Source organism: Phyllostomus discolor, chromosome 1, assembly GCF_004126475.2.
Source record: "Phyllostomus discolor isolate MPI-MPIP mPhyDis1 chromosome 1, mPhyDis1.pri.v3, whole genome shotgun sequence".
NCBI classification, from domain to species: Eukaryota; Metazoa; Chordata; class Mammalia; order Chiroptera; family Phyllostomidae; genus Phyllostomus; species Phyllostomus discolor.
Window position 1 is genome coordinate 196,798,278 of NC_040903.2, and position 15,587 is coordinate 196,813,864.

General features: G+C 51.5%; 1 protein-coding gene across 1 annotated transcript; it reads right to left on the reverse strand.

Moving 5' to 3' along the window:
- Positions 1-3,645: 3,645 nt before the first annotated feature.
- On the reverse strand, positions 3,646-14,777 carry PROX2 (prospero homeobox 2; the record flags this gene model as incomplete). Its single annotated transcript, XM_028506332.2, has 4 exons — positions 3,646-6,729; positions 8,429-8,623; positions 9,693-9,800; positions 13,320-14,777. Coding segments are annotated over 4 exons (1,929 nt in total), but the record flags the coding sequence as incomplete, so codon positions are not given.
- Between the last annotated feature and the right edge of the window lie 810 nt (positions 14,778-15,587).

Here is a 15,587-nt window from a genome sequence, read left to right on the forward strand (position 1 = left end):
TGTACCTTATTGAATTGGTCAGCTTTGTTATTGACGATAATTAGGTATTTGTGGTTTAAAGTGCCCTTTGTGGAAGCGTTCTAACCTACGGTGCTGCCGACTTTTATTTGCTTCTTCCTCAGGGGACATCACTCCTGCAACAGAACTCTTCCTCGGAGACTGCGATTCTACATGTTGTGTGTTTTTCATTTTTACTTTGACATAATTATAGATTCATAAGACGTTACAAAAAAATATACAGGGAAGTCTTCGTGTACCTTTCACCCAGCCTCCCCTCATGTAACATCTTGTGTAAACAGAGTTATCTATCGAAACCAAGAACTGACATCCGTGTACTCCCCGGGCCTTCTCCATATTTCATGAGCTTATATTACAAGCACTCAAGCCTACGTGTGTGGTTCCATGCAGTTGTATCACGTGTACCTTTGTGTGACCACCCCCACACCCAAGATGCAGCATCCCACGCGGGATTCGGAAGGACCGGGAAGGGATGCGGAACGAGTCACTTTGCTTGTAGTCCCGTCACCAGCTCGTGTCTAGGGCTGTGTGTTGTCAGACTGCCGCTGCTCTGAGGGGGGGCGGTCACATAGCTTTTGCAACATAAAGTGGCTTTTTAGTCTTCTTACTTTCATGGGATCATCATTAAAAGTATTTGTCAGTAATTGTGTTTGAAGAAGACAAATCATATTAATCACTCTGTTTGAAGGAAGTTAAATGATACATATTTATACCCCAAAGCATAAAGGTCTATAATTGATCTTCATTTGGGGGGGCAAATTCACCAAGTTCTTTTTCTGCCAAGTTTTAGAACATTTGGTACTTGCTCAATCATGTTCTAACACCCAGTGCATCTATGTAGTTCGTGAAATAGTAAGGAGACTGTCAGCTTCCCAGAGAAGGACCCTGGTGTGTTTAAAGTGCCTACGCACAATTCTGTAATAGAAACGTGGAAACAGTCTCTAACAGCGTACTCCAAACATTGTCGACATAATTAATCTCTGCCTCGCTTACTTTTTAGGTAATGACTGTCTCCAGAGCTTACGGATATATAATCATACCTGCTGTTCACAGAGCATGAGGACTTTCATTATTGTTGCACATAGCATAGAAAAACTTAGGGGTTTAGGAATGTAAGCTCAGTGTTATTAAGGTTTCTTTTCCCAGGATTTGCTGATAAATCTACAATCCAGTAAGACTGCTCTGTTATATTGCCTCCACCCCAGTGTCTCCCTTAGGAGCTCTCATTTCTGACCCTGTTTTGGCAAGAGCTCTCTCTCTGCGGGCAAGGAGGTCTGGGGTCGTTCTGGCCAGTCCGGGGTCAGGCAACTCAGGCTTCCCGCCTGCTGAAGTAATGGCGGGGTGTGATGGAAAGTGAAATGTCTAAACACCAAGATAGTAATACCGACCGAAAACTGCTTTGGGTATTTATAAAGAAGGCATTGCGGCCCTGGCCAGCGTGGCTCAGTTGGTTGGACGTCGTCCTGCAAACCGAAAGGTCACACACAGGTTCAATTCCTGGGTTGCGAGTTGAGTCCTGATTGTGGTGTATATGAAAGGTGACCAGTTGATGTTTCTCTCCCTCGCTTTCCCCCTTCCTCCCTCTCTCTCTAAAACCAATAAGCATGTGCTCAGGTGAGAGTTAGGAAAAAAAAGAATACATTCTATCAGATGTAATTGTGGGTTTTTTTGTTAAGGATTTAATATAGTGAGAACTCAGCAAAGCATCAAACTGCTAATCCCGTTGATTCATAAAGGCTGGTTTGAAAAAGTCAGTTTATTTAAAAACAGTAGCCAAAGAACACTTAAAGCCTTCAGTATTCTGAAGAGAGTCATCACCGGCCCACGCTCATGAAAGGAACAGAGGAGGGAGATAATTGTGCGTTAACAGCTGTAAAATGAAAAGGCCCAGAAAAGAGACCTGATTATCTTCAATTAAAAAATAAGCTCTATCTTTATGGAAATGTAACCAGAACACAGTTTTTCGATGCTGGGTGAGGAGAACCAGGGTGGTGTCAGCGTGACCCCACTGCACCCACTCGGTCATGAGAGCGGCGACCAGCCGCTGTGACAAGCGGGACCACTGCAAAGACGCTTGGACAGAAGCAGGTCAGGCTTTAGGAAGCAGGGAACGAGCAGCAGCACTAGCGGTGTCGGGCATCAAGTCAGCACATTGTCGACACAGGGCTGGGGTGAAGAGCAGACGGAGGGGGGCGGGTGGGGTTGACAGCACGAAGCGTTATTTTAAAGCTGGGTGTTGCCTCTCAGAAAACAGTAACTCCAGTTTAAAGCTAAGTTCTACGCTGTCATATCACAGGTATTAGTGCGTGTTACTTCCTGGCTATAATAAAAACAAAATTCAGAATATGGTTTTATAGCGGCAATGTCACGCATCAGTGTCATTCTTAAGCTCATACATTATTCTTTTTCTCTGTAAAGAGGACAAATTCATGGCTTGGCTGGCCGTTCGTGACTGCTGAGTAACAATACAGCTAACATTTACTGAGTGCACACTGCGTTAGGAGCGTGCTGAGAAAGCCCCCTGTACTGTTATATCTAAACCTTAGAACAGTAGTATGAGGTAGGTGCTGTTGTCCCCATTTTACAGATGGGAAGGCTGAGGCCAGGAGCGCCAGTACCTTGCAGAGACAGATCCAAGGTGCCTGAACCAGGGTGAAAACACAGGAGTCCCCTGAGGAAAGGTACTGGTCGCAAGGGGGCGGGGGATGTAGGCAGCAAATCAGGCAGCCGAGGGCACAGGGGAGAAACGGTGAGAGCAGACGTGTTCTCGCCTGAGGCTATATTTCCAGGCCAGAGGAAGTGTTCCAGGAGATGGGAGTCTGAGCTGCAGATCAGTAAAAAGGGGGAGAAAAAGGATTTTCTAAGGGAAGAGTGGACATGACATTGGAGGGTGGGAATTCTCCAAATTCTCTGGAGAGTGTGGAAATGACAAAACAAGAGTCTGTGAGCGTGAAGCAGTGAGGTTGTGAGGAGCAAAGTAACCCCAGAAGGCTCTGGGCGAAGGAGAAGGCGGGCTCCTCGGGAGTGGGCGGACATGTGGGACTGGCGAGGTCTGAGGCAGGCGTTCCTTCGCTGTCCCCGTCACCTCTTCTGCCCTCGGCGTTTCGGCGGCATCTCCGTGCTCTAGAAGCCAGCCAGCACCCATGGACGAGCATTCGCCTCCTGTGCACGCGGTTGTACACTGTTCAGGTGTATGTCGTCTGGAAGAGCTTCTTCTTGCTCTGTAGGAATTGTCTCCCCCTGAAAAAATACTCTTTCCACCAGTGATCTTTTTCCACGGCGGAGCACTCAATCCATACAGTGTAGGGACCCTACCTCAGAGCTACAGACTGCATCGTGAACACTGCCAGGTGGGTCATCAGAGCTTATTCACTCCGGTGGGTGTTGTCTATACTTAAATCCGTACGAGAACATTTTTAGACTCTAATAAGCATCGTATTTGCCATATTGTCCCAGCTTATTCCCCCCGGCACACCCGTCATCCAGATGGAAACGTAACCTGTCTTAGCCAGTGTGATCTGCGTCTCTTTCCCAGCCGCCACTCTGTTTCGTCACCGTCGAGTTTTCTCAGTCCTGCAAAAGTGAGCTTGCTTTTTGTGAAATCTATGCAGATGCCTAACAGAGTTTGTGTTAAAACATCAAAGGATTTTTAAAATTTCTATTTTGCTTTTAATGAATGCATTGTCCAAGTGTTCTACTTTATAGAACTCTAAGGGTCAGAACTATTGAGAACAGCTAGAATCAACGATTATGAAGATTTAGAACATACAGGATTTCATCCAGGAAACTCATTACCGAAACTTGAGCTAGTTTTATGATTCTTTAAAGGCAGAGTTTCTAAACACACATGTAAAATTGATATGTGGAAATCTTAGCTTAAATCACTCCTGAGGATTCTATATTCTGCCATTGAAAACAAAGACAGTTTTTTATAAAGGACCCGTGGCCCTGCGTACAGTGGTCGGGCTGGATTTGTTAAAGAGCTCTGTGCCATCTCCGCCAGTTTTGCGTTGCCCTTTCTCTGATGTGCAGGAAACAGCTGGGCGTGCCTTGTGCATCCAGGAGACACCTGTGGCCCCTTCACTGTATGAACCTGATTTGGAATTGTGCGTACTATTTGAAACCTTGTTTGAAAGAAGGTTCCTAACAAACCTTTTCCTGCGTGGAATGTCAATGAACTGCCTGCCTTCAATCAATAACGAGGCGTTAACTCCTCAATAGCACCGTCACCGTGAAACACAGTCCAGGCCCCACCGTCCACCGTCGAAGTACTAGACACTTACGCAGCATTCGACCAGACCCTGAACGTGTCTAATGTGGGAGAGAACAGTGCCCACGTCTACCTTAACGGAAAGAATGACCAGACCTTGGCAATGTTGCGGCTGAACAATAACCAGCTCCGCTCACGCTCCAAGTGTGTTCCCAGCAGAAAAGGAGATAGACTTGGTAGAAGCAGAAAAATACAATAAAATAGATTTCTTCTGTTGGCAGAGCATATATATTTATACATTCTTCTGTGTTTAGCTCAGTGGTTAGAAAACAGTTCCTGGAAAGACTGCAGGACATGAATGTTTTCAATTTGAGGTTGAACATTTCATCTAATTCCCTGGGACAAGGTTCGCTGTGCTGGAGGGGGCTTGGCTCCGTCTTTACAACGCACACTAATGAAGTTCAGGTTTGGGACAGAGAATGGCTGGTCCGTATCAGACAATCACGTGAACTTGGAACGGTTTCCCACGAAAGTCTTAAACAGCTATGTAATATCGTTCTGGACAGTGGCTCTTCTGCCGTCCCCAGGCGCAGGTAACTGACCGCCCTCACTCCAGCGCTCAGTGCCTGCCTGCTTTTCAAGCTTGGATCTGGTGGCGACCTTCATTTTCGCACAGGGAACGTTGTAGAAGAAGTCGGGGCAAAGGCGACCTGGATGCGGTTGGTTATGCTCAAGGACACTTCACGATACCCTGAGCACACCCTGAGAAGGCCGGTCTGGGCTGAGCATGTCTGCCGTGTCCTCGCAGCTGTCTGAAGTAAGTGGAAATGCAAAAGAAAGTCGTCGTTCACACCTTTTCATGTTGAGACGGCTGTAGCGAGAGATCAGGGATTTTATCTCATCAGACCCAGCCCACCTGCAAAGTCAAGGACATGGGTCATGGAATGTGAGCCATGCCCCCACCCCAGCCTGCACACCTTGGGCCGTGCCTCCCAAGACTTGATTCTGACTACCTTAAAAGACACATGCAGCTATTTGACTTGGCAGATGTCTTGCCTGTATCCTCAGAGTGAGTCACAATTTGCGTTGGGCCAGTAGGTGGAAAAACGTTGATTTCTTGAATTCCTTTATCCGTGAAGGATGAACCGTGGGCTGTCATTTCCTGACGGAGTGTGGAAACTTCCATTTCTGTGTGCGATGCTGCGTTTGTCCCGGGTGGGCCCTCCATCGTCTGTGAGGCCGTGCACGGGCTGTGTGAGTCCCCGCCTGGGCCTCGGTGTCCTCCCTCCTCACTGAAGTGGGGTGGGCCAGATGGCCTCCTTAGGCCCCTTCTGGCTTTTGCATTCCGCAGTCCAGTGCTTCTCCTGTCCTGCATGTAGGGGGTCAGAGCATCCATTGCATGGATTGGCTAGAGATGATCTGGGCTGTCCAGACAGTAAACTCTTCCAGTGGACAAATGTGCACACACAGTGACAGCAAGCCCCGCAGGGAGTGTGTGCTGGGCTTGCTGGAATGACAGTGGACATCCGGGCTGCCGGAGCACTCCTAAGCACGAGGCAGGGCTTGTCAAATGACAGTGCCCCATCAGTGCTGGGGGCTTCCCGGAGACGGTGGCCTGATTGAGGTCATGACAAGCAGCAGGAGGTGTCAGGGTGCAACCCAGCAGCAGAAGCTCCCTCGGGTTCCTCCCCACTCCTCACTGTCCCTACCGACTCAAAGGTCCCAGCCTCGTACTTGGGCAAGTTCTGTCACTGTTCTAACACTTCTCCTTGTTTTGTCTTTTTTTTTAATGAAGATAATATCTACTGTTCAGGGCAAAACACTTGTAGTTGAAAGTGGCTAGCAAATAGGTGGAGCTTGATGAATAGGGCAGGAAAACCAGCAGTTTGTAAAAACAAGCAAGCAAACAACACATAAGAGGACCTTCTCTGAAAGCCGAGGGCAGAAAGCAAACATGTGCGGGGCAGCAAGCCACGTTTCGCAGGGCGCCCCAGGACCGTTTTGCAGAGAGCGCCTGCGCGTCCCCGGGGTCCCAGCACTGGCAACAGGGAAGTGGAGTGGTGGGTCTTCTGATTCCAAACACTGTCTCGTTCCTTTCACAGTGTGCCACCAACACACCATTACACTTGGTGTATTTTACAGCTAAGGTTAAACTGATGGTGATTCTGGGAAAGGGAGCACATGACCAGAAATGGTAATAGTACCTGTCGGAGGGTTTACCTTTATGCCCTTTTTATGTGACCCCGGCTCTCCTGACCACCGTGTAAGACAAGCCCAGGAAACCCCGGCCAGCTGCTCCTCACTCCAAGGGAACCTGCATTCCAACGCGGCTCCTAGGGGTAGCTGGAAGATTTGAATATCTCTGGGAGGTCACTGTCCAGCTTCGAAATAACTTTATAAATGGGTTTCTTCCAGGAAGGATCTGAGTCTTTCCCCGCGGAGACGGCCCTGAAGAACTCCTGTAACGTCAAGCTGGCAACCTCCAAGAAGCAGTCTGGGACCTGCATTCCCAAAGAGACCCCCGGGAAGGAAAAGACGTGAGGCGGGGGAGCCCCGGAGCCCTGCCGACCCCGCCGCCTGGTGCTGCCTGTCGCCTGCGGGGAGGGCTGATGAAAGCATCCGGCGCTGCTGGCCCCTGGGCTTTGCAGCCCTAGGAACCCCCTGCTTCCCTCATCAAGTACAAAGCTGAAAATGATGGCACCAGTGAGACAGCCCCAGGAGAGGGCATATTAAGGACACCCTTTCATGGCAGGAGCTGATTCCACTAATGGGTGACATTTTTCGTGCAAATGAGAAAGTCTGACTCTGACTCTGAAGTTAAACCTGTGGTTCAAAGGGGGGTGTAGCCTTCTTTTCCTTAGTGGCTAATGCAGAAAAGAGTGCCCCCAAGTTTATGGGTCATACCTCATCCCACCATCTTTTGGGGGCTGTATCCTTAGGACTTGGAAATCATTCCTGCTTCCAAAATCCTCCATGCGGCTGGGCGGGGCCAAAGAATGTGTTCCAGGACCTCACTCAGACTGGCACTAAAATCTCACATGGGGGCACCCCCGGGCCCTCCAGGTCCAGCCTGGCCCGGGGCTCACCACCGCTGCACGCCCAGTGACCACCCCCACCTGGAAAGACAGGGCAGCGCTGCCCCTCCCATGCGTCCCGACCCACAAGCCTCAGGAGGTACAGCCCCCGTTCCCTGAGGGCCGACGTGGGGCCCTCTGATGGAGCGTCGGACAGGCGCACACCAGCAGTTCCGCCCTCCCATGGGACGCAGTGACTCCCGTTGACTGCCGTCATCAGTCGGCTGCTTGCTGGGCTCGCAGTCCCGTGAGAAAGTCAGGACGAGGCGAGTGCAGCTGGTGACCAGACACGCCTGGGCCCTGCTGCACATGGTGCCGGGCTCACAGCTGTCAACTGTGAGCTGTGTATCTGGACCAGGAGTTCTCTCCAGCGGTACGCAGGCCAGCTGCTTGCCCTGTACTGAGGCCTTATCGCTGGGGTGCCACCGGTGAGCCTTCACAAAGCTCTCCAAGGGACCAAGAAGCTCGAATATCGTTTATTTGTCATGTCCAGACAGGATTTGAGATGACTTACCATGGAGGGCCCACGCATAAAACTGTTCAAGGTAGAATCAAGAGAAGAACCGAATGATGAACAGAAGTTGTGGTAAAGAAAACGTGGGCTGCCCTGGCCAGGTAACTCAGTTGGAGCATCGTCCTGATACACCAAGGTTGCGGGTTCAATTCCCCGTCAGGGCACATGCGAGAACCAGCCGATGAATGCATAACTAAGTGGAACAACACATTGAGCTCTCTTTTTGCCAAACCAGTAAATTTATAACAAAGAAGAAACGAACATTTTGACCCGGAGTAGGTGCTGCCCCTGGGCCCAGCGTTTACTCCCGGGCCCCTCGGCACTGAAGCAAAAAGCCAGCAAGTTATAGAAGCTGATAATCACAGAGTATTAGGCCTAAAACAGCAGAATGCCTGGCAGACCTCTGCTTCAGTTTCAGAAGGAAGACTGGCTGTGTATTCTGTGTGCGGCATCCACCTGCGTCCTGCCTGAGAGAACACACTGAGGCTGTAATCTTTGCAGACAGTGAGAGGGTGGCCCCCGGCTGTCCTGGCTCTCAGTGACGTAAGGACAGACCCAGAAGGGGATCTGCCCTAAAACTGCAACCTCCCGCGACCAAGTGCGCAGCCTTACCTCAAAGTCACTTCCCTTGTTATAGTGCACACTGAGAGCCCGAAAAAGCTCTGAGCCCCGGAGAACCACCAGCACTTCGGGATCCGTGACGCCGTCTGAAATCGCTTGCCGGGCAAACTTCTCCATTTGGATGTAATAGAACTCACGGAAGTTGCTGAACCACTTGATCATCTGGGAGGTGATGCAGCGGTTGAACTGTACAAACAACGGGACCTCAGGTCAGCTGCTTACCACGAGTGCTCGGAGGCAGAGCCGTCCGCTTCCAGCACAGCACAGGGGTTCCTGCGAACGGCTCCGCCAGCATTAGAAAGGGCCTCCTTTGGAGAAGCAGCCAGGGCTCTTTTCTAAGCCTATTCAGTTACACGCAAACATTCTGAGCTCTAGAGCCCGTTTGGAACTAAGTGCTTTCTGGCATATTAGACTTATGAGGATTTTTCACTCATGGAAAGGTCGTCATGGGGTCTAGGTGTGACTTTAAGAGGCTCCAGGGTCAAGGCCAGCTTGGTTTCAGCTTCTGCTGCACCCAGGCTGATTGCATGGCAGCCCCAGAGCCTTCTGCCCGATAAGGGGCCAAGGGAAAGAGTGAGGGTATAGATAATTTGTCAGCAACTTGGAGTTGCAGAATATATTGAAATCAGAGCTTGGTGTAGGGATCAACCAAGCAACTGAATATGCAGGACAGACCTGGAGAAAGGAAAGGAATGATACAGATGCAAGGGACTAGCCCTCACCCTGTTAACACTCACGCTGAAGGGGCCCTTAGAAACTACCGGAGCAGGCAAGGTCTGGTTCCAAACGTCAGAGCTCGCTTTTCCTTACTGTCACACTTGACCTGTACTTACCTCCTCTCTTTGAAACAGCTATTTGAATGTCACCTTGGCAGTGTCCAACTCTTTACATATTGTCTTTTTCGTAGTGTCTTCAGCAGAGACAGAATACTCAGCCAAAGACACCATTTACTAGTGTTCCTCTCCCCACCCCCGGCCCCTGCCCCCGCCCCTGGCCCCCCCACTGGCCCCTCCCTGCGTGTTATCTGCAGCTCAAGGCTTCAAAGTTCAAATGCCCCACCCTCCTAGCCCAAAGTCATTCCAGATTATTCAGGCTGAGTCTCAACCCAGAACTGGAAATTGCACCAATTCTGCCAATGTTGAAGGGAGTTCAGGTGCACACAGGGAGCCCTAGGACTTGCCTCACCCCGGGCAAAACCCACCGCCACCCGGGGGTGTGGCAGAGGTGGCGCTCGGAGGGTGGGGGATGATGGTACCTGCACGTCGGGGAAGTAAGCCTTCAGGAGGCCGGAGCTCGGGTAGCGTGTGAAGAAGAACATCAGCTTGGCCTTCTTCAAGTGGCCGGGATTTAGACCTTCCTGGATGTGTCCCCGTGTCAAGGAAAATCTACACCAGTTCATCGAACAGTGTTATCCAATTACCCTCATGGCGACTCGTCCTGTTCCTCATGGTTTTCCTTTTATTCTGGTCGAAGGGTGCATTTGCTCCATTTTTGTGTCTCTACCAAGTCTGATCCGATAAGCTTTTCCTTCTGGATGCTGAAAACCACATAGGGACAGTACAGCTGCAGAATTTAAAAACCGTTTTGATGTGTAAAAGTTCCAAGGCACAAGTCACGTCAAACATAATTGGTTGCACTTTGCATGTGCTTTCAGAATAGGAGGGGAAGAGATGGCAGGCAGTTCTACCCTCAAGAAAACATTTCAAAACCCCAAGTAGAGATTTCATTTCCCTTTCTGCCTCAGTTTCCTCATCTGTAAAATGTGTCCACTCAGCAGTCCCCATGCTGGCTGGCTCTCGTCACTGCCTTGGCAGTGTTCACGCCTGCAAGCATCCGAGGAGAGAGCCACCGGGTCACGGTTTGCTTTGCCTCAAGGAGCTTGAGCTGCTGCTCTGCACCTGCCCTCTGTTCACCTGGAAGAACTTTCCCTCCTCCTTCCGTGTCAGTTCAGACACTCCTCCTTCATGAAACCTTTTCTTGTCAAATTAGACCTTCCTTACCCAGGCTACCACGGCTCTCTGCACAAACCTCTGTTGTGGCAATGACCTTGCTGGGGTTTTTACTGCGTGTTTGTCTCCCTGTTTAGACCATGGGCTCCTCCAGGGCAAGGACCTTATTTTTTAGCTTTGTATTCCACACACCTAGCCCAGTGCTAGGAACACCATAGGTGCTCAATAAACATTTGTGAGATAAAGGAGTGAGTGAATGATTAAATGGTCAACTTTAATCCATACACAAATTAGAGAAATTGTATTTCAGTGCATACCTCAGTCTGGGAACAGATTCCTTCCCTTTCAACAAGAGCAGGGAGCTGTGACATGACTGCCTAGCACCAGGGTGGGAGGGAAAGAACTATTTTTACACAAGAACACTTAGCGTTGCGGGCGACAGTCCTGGGGCCAGGTGGGAAGCTTCACCCAGAGGAACCTTGGCACTCAGGCCCAAGAGCTATAGCGTTCGGACAGTTCAGATGTCTCAGTAGGATTTACCAGTTTAGCCACATGAAACCAACTGATCACAGTGAGAGCTGGCCCCGGCACCCAGGCTGCTCCAGTGGCCTTACTTATAGGTTCATAAATGCCATGAAAGCATCCTGGACCTGGGAGTCTGAACACCCAGTTTCTGATACTGATTTTGCCACCCCTTAGCTGTGTGATCTTGGACAAGCCAGTTACCCTCTCTGGGCCATTTCTAAATGTAGATGGAGTGGGTAAAGCTTGTGCTTGGCAGTCAGACCCCAGTTTTGAATCCTGGCTCTGTATACATCTGTCTGGTGACTTTGGGCAAGTTAGTTCACTTTTCTGTCCTTTCCTCTCAGACAGCAGGTCCAGGGTAGAGGCTCAAGGCCCACAGCCTTTTATCTGAGACACTGGGCCAAAGGGAGTTCCAGTTTTAGAATGTTGTTTTATGAAGGTAATATGTCACGTGGACCGCATGTTAGTTAACCCCCACGTGGGGGCTGTGGCAGCGGTCTGTAACCCAGCACGCTGGCATTTCCACAGCAAAGTGGGTGACAATTTACACTAAGTGGGGCAGTCTGTAAATGACCTCCACTCGGTGCAGGCCAAGCCTGCCACCAACAAGGTTCCCACCGGCCTTAAGGCAAAGAAATCATAGGGATTTTCAGAGCTTTTGGGGTTTCAGAACATAGCACAGTGGTGGCGGACACACGTACGTGATAAATGCTGGTGGTGGCGATGCCACAGAGAAAGTGCACGGCAAACACCACCCTCACTGTTCACTCGGACCACACCTGCCTCACCTGTCTGGCAGGGATGCCACATGAGTGTGGAAGTTCTCTTACACGTCAAAGTGTCTTGCCCTTAGGTGGCTTTCACGGCCCACAGGAATAAATCTCTAACACTAGAATGTAGGCAACAGGAATGAGGGGATAGTTGGGGGGTCAGGATGCTGCCCGGAGCCCCCAAATCATTCCAAAGGCAGCCAAGTGCCTCCCCTGTGCAGCCCTGTGGATTGGCCCTGGAGCCCCCTGAAGCTCTCTGGGCCCAATCCTCATTTCACAGGGCAGGGCTCGACACACAGTAGGCACACAGAGAAAGGTCAGCATGTGCCTCCCGAGGGAAGGACAGCAGAGACTTTTTGAGGACTGAGTTCTTGAGTTTCTTCCACTTCTGCCTGACTTTAACAGGAAGTCCTTACCCAGTGGCCTCTCATTAAAGACCCAGACAGGTGATGGCCTAACGGGAGAGTCTATCTATGCTGACAGCTCTGTACCTCCTAGATGCCCTGCTGCCTGAACAGGCAGTGGTGGCAGGTGAAGTGTTCTTTGCATCGGTTTCATTGTTGCAACTGCCTTGCCCTGAAAGCTCCCAGCAGCACCGAGCTTCGCGGTGTTTCCAACACCTGTGGCCAGCAGGGGGCGCACGTAGCATTTAGGACACAGGAGCCGGTGTGGCAGTGAGCTGGCACCTCGATCCTGCCGCCCTTACTGCAATGCACTGCACGACTGTTTACACCACTGACGCGTGGACCTCTGGACACTCAAGTCAGGGCTGCCCGTGAGAAGCAGCAGCATGAGCTCAGCTCGCTTTTAAAAAAGCAACATTCAGAATCTGTTGTCAAGAACTTCAGTCCTCCAGGATGCTTGCTGGAAGAGGGATCTTTGGTCCTACGAGTTTGGGACTTCACATATTCCCTTCTTGCAGCTTCACATTGCGCTTCAGCATGTTAAAGGCTCTGAGGAGTCCCGCAGCAGAGAGCTGACCCAGTATTTAGAGAAGCTACTCCCCTTCCCCAATTGAACTACTATTAATATCCTGAGGAAGCTTTACTCTGGGAAACTATTTAAGAAAGTAGAGTCTGCCTAAACGTGGCAAAGATGATGCGATAAGGTCCAAACTCCTACACACCAGTGGGGCCCCTCAGCCTTGCCCCCGGGTGTCTCCCCTCCTATCACATGCCCAACCCCCGTCCCATAGGCTCTGGTCCTCTCAGCTGCAGCTTAGAAGCTGTTCCTTAAACTGAAGTCTCCTTACCCCTTCCAGCTGCCTCAGGTCTAGCCCCTGAGGAAAATCTCTCCTTCCCCATCTGTCTCAGAATTTTCTGGTCCCTCAGATCTGCCTCCTGTATCGTATTTTGGCAGCCCATTTGAGTTTAAAAAAACAAAACAAAACAAAACAAAACAAACACAGCCCTTTCAGACCCAAAGCAGTAAGTCAGTAGTGGTAGAATCTGATGTGTCACAGGGAAGATAAACGAACCTTCCTTCCCAGCATCCTTAAACCCCAGACTGTAGTCCCCACTTTCCCAGGAACCTAATAACCGTGAGCCATGGGGTCATTTATGTCCACCTCCCCTGTCCTCCCAATCTGCTGCTGCTCAGGGCTCTGACACTGAGATCCTCACTGCTCGTAAAGGATATGTGGACGGAGGGAAAAGGCAGCACGTCAGGGACAGCCTGAAGGCCACCCTGCTCCATCTTCACGGAGGGCAGGAAGGGCAGTGTCTCCCAGCGAGTGGGCGGGAAGGGCACCGGGGGCTGCTGCCGGCTCACAACCGACGGTCGCAGCTGGACGGCTCCCCAGGGTCGCAGGGCAGGCTCCGCGGAGCAGTGACTCGGGGAAGACGGGTCCTGGGGAAGACGGCTGCTCCAGTGGCCGCTGGACCCCTGACCCAGCAGCTGGCTAAGAATCTGATTTTCCTGGATGTGGGGAGGCACCATTGTGGGGCAGGTCACTGGGGGAGGCTGATAGGGTTTGGAGGTCATTCTTGGAGAGACGGGGTGTCTAGGAGAGCCCAGAGGCTTGGCCAGCGGTAAGTGTCCCGATGAGCCCCCAACCTGCGCCTGGGCCTTCCTGGGCACCGCGGCTGGTGGAAGTGGGTCTTCACAGGCGCCCCCCTCGGGCAAAGTCTCCCTTCCACCCTCCGGCACCAGCCCCTGGACGCTTCTGCCCGGCTGAGTCAGGTGGCCGGGTGGGTCCAGCAGCACCTTTTGTAAGACTGAGTCCACAGCTTGGGACACGGCCCCAGTCAGTTCTTTCCTCAGAATCTCCAGCAAAGCTCGTGTTCCAGACAGAAGGAACCTGGGCTCCTCCGGCTGGAATTCGACCTCAGCCGCTCTGTGATTGTCCACCCCAGGGAGGTGCCCCCTGGAGCCCTGGTGGCGGTCACTGTCCCTGGCCCACGGCCCACACCTGTAGCCGTTCCTCTGCTTCACACTCGGGGGGCCCCTCCGCTTGTCAGCCCCGCTGGGGCCCCAAGCTGTGCCCCCGGGCTCAGCAGCCTGCAGGACATGCTCTTGCAGTTGTCTCAGCTGTTGCTGCAGCAGATGAAGCTGTTCTCTCACTCGAGGGCCCCCCGTCCTGCTGCCCTGGTTCCCAGCAGGGCCTGGTTTCGGGGGGTTCTGCTGCACGGGAAGGCTCTGCTTCCTCTTCCGCTCCCGGGCCTTCTCTGGGCAGCGTGGGCTGTCCCTGGCTCGGGCACTGCCGGGCACCGGAGGGTGAGGGGAGAGGCCCATGCCTCGGACGATGGTCTCCACTCTGGCCCTCTTCGCCTGGATGTGCTCATCCCAAAACCAGTCAGGGTCAGTGAGGCTGGAATTGGGGGCCTGGATGCGGGGAAAGGAGGAGTCTCTGCCCTGCTCACAGGGCAGTGGGCTTCTCCTACCTTCCATGCTGGGGTCTGCTGGCTGGGAGCAGACCCGGGGCGGGGAAGAAAGCAAGCCAGAGTCAGGATCCCTCCCCTGGCTCTGCAGTCCCTTGCTCAGAGGCTGTGGGATTACTTGGGACCCGTGAGGGAATCCCTCCTCCAAATGTCCTCGGGTCAAGGATTCAGCCTCTGGGATGCCCGGGCTTAGGAAACTCCTGGGCTGACTCGGAAATGAAAATCAGGAAGAACACAGTACCTGTGACTTTCAGTTTTTCAAACTTGAACGTGCCAACAGATCACCTGGAAACCTTGTCAAATGCGGATGCCGATTCAGCAGGTCTGGGCTGGGGCAGAGATGCTGCATTGCTAACCAGCTCCGGGGGCTTTGCTGCCGCTGGTTTGGGGCCACACTCCAAGGAGATCCCTGAGTGACCCTCCAGGGAGACAGTCTCCTGCCAGGGCACAGCAATAACATCAGAATGATGATACAATAACAACAGCAGCGAACGGGCACAACTGGCATCATGCCAAGAACTTTACATCCATTTCCTAATTTAATTATCATAACGACTCCATGGGGATGTTGTCATTGTTGCTTTACAGGGAAAGAAACAGGCTCAAGAAGTTAAGAAGCTACCGTATTTTCAGACTATAAGACATGCCCCCCAAGTTTGGGGGGGAAGGGGGTAGTGTGTCTTATAGTCTGAATGTAGCTTACCTGGCTCACTGTGGGGGGGGGGGGGGTGGAGCGGGGTCACAGGTTATTCAATATTTTATCACATTTTTTGCTTCAAAATTTTTTCCCCTATTTTCCTCCTCTAAAACCTAGGTGTGTCTTATGGTCTGGTATGTCTTATAAATATGGTACCTCCTGAAGTTGCCCAGCTAGTAAGTGGCAGGCTGGAGTCAAAATGAGATCCATCCAATTCAAAGTAACTTTCTTAGTGATTACCTGTAACAGAACCGCCTGGCACTTGTTACAAATAGTGAGTTCAGACCCATGGACACAGACAACAGTGTGGTGATGGCCAGAAGGAAGGGG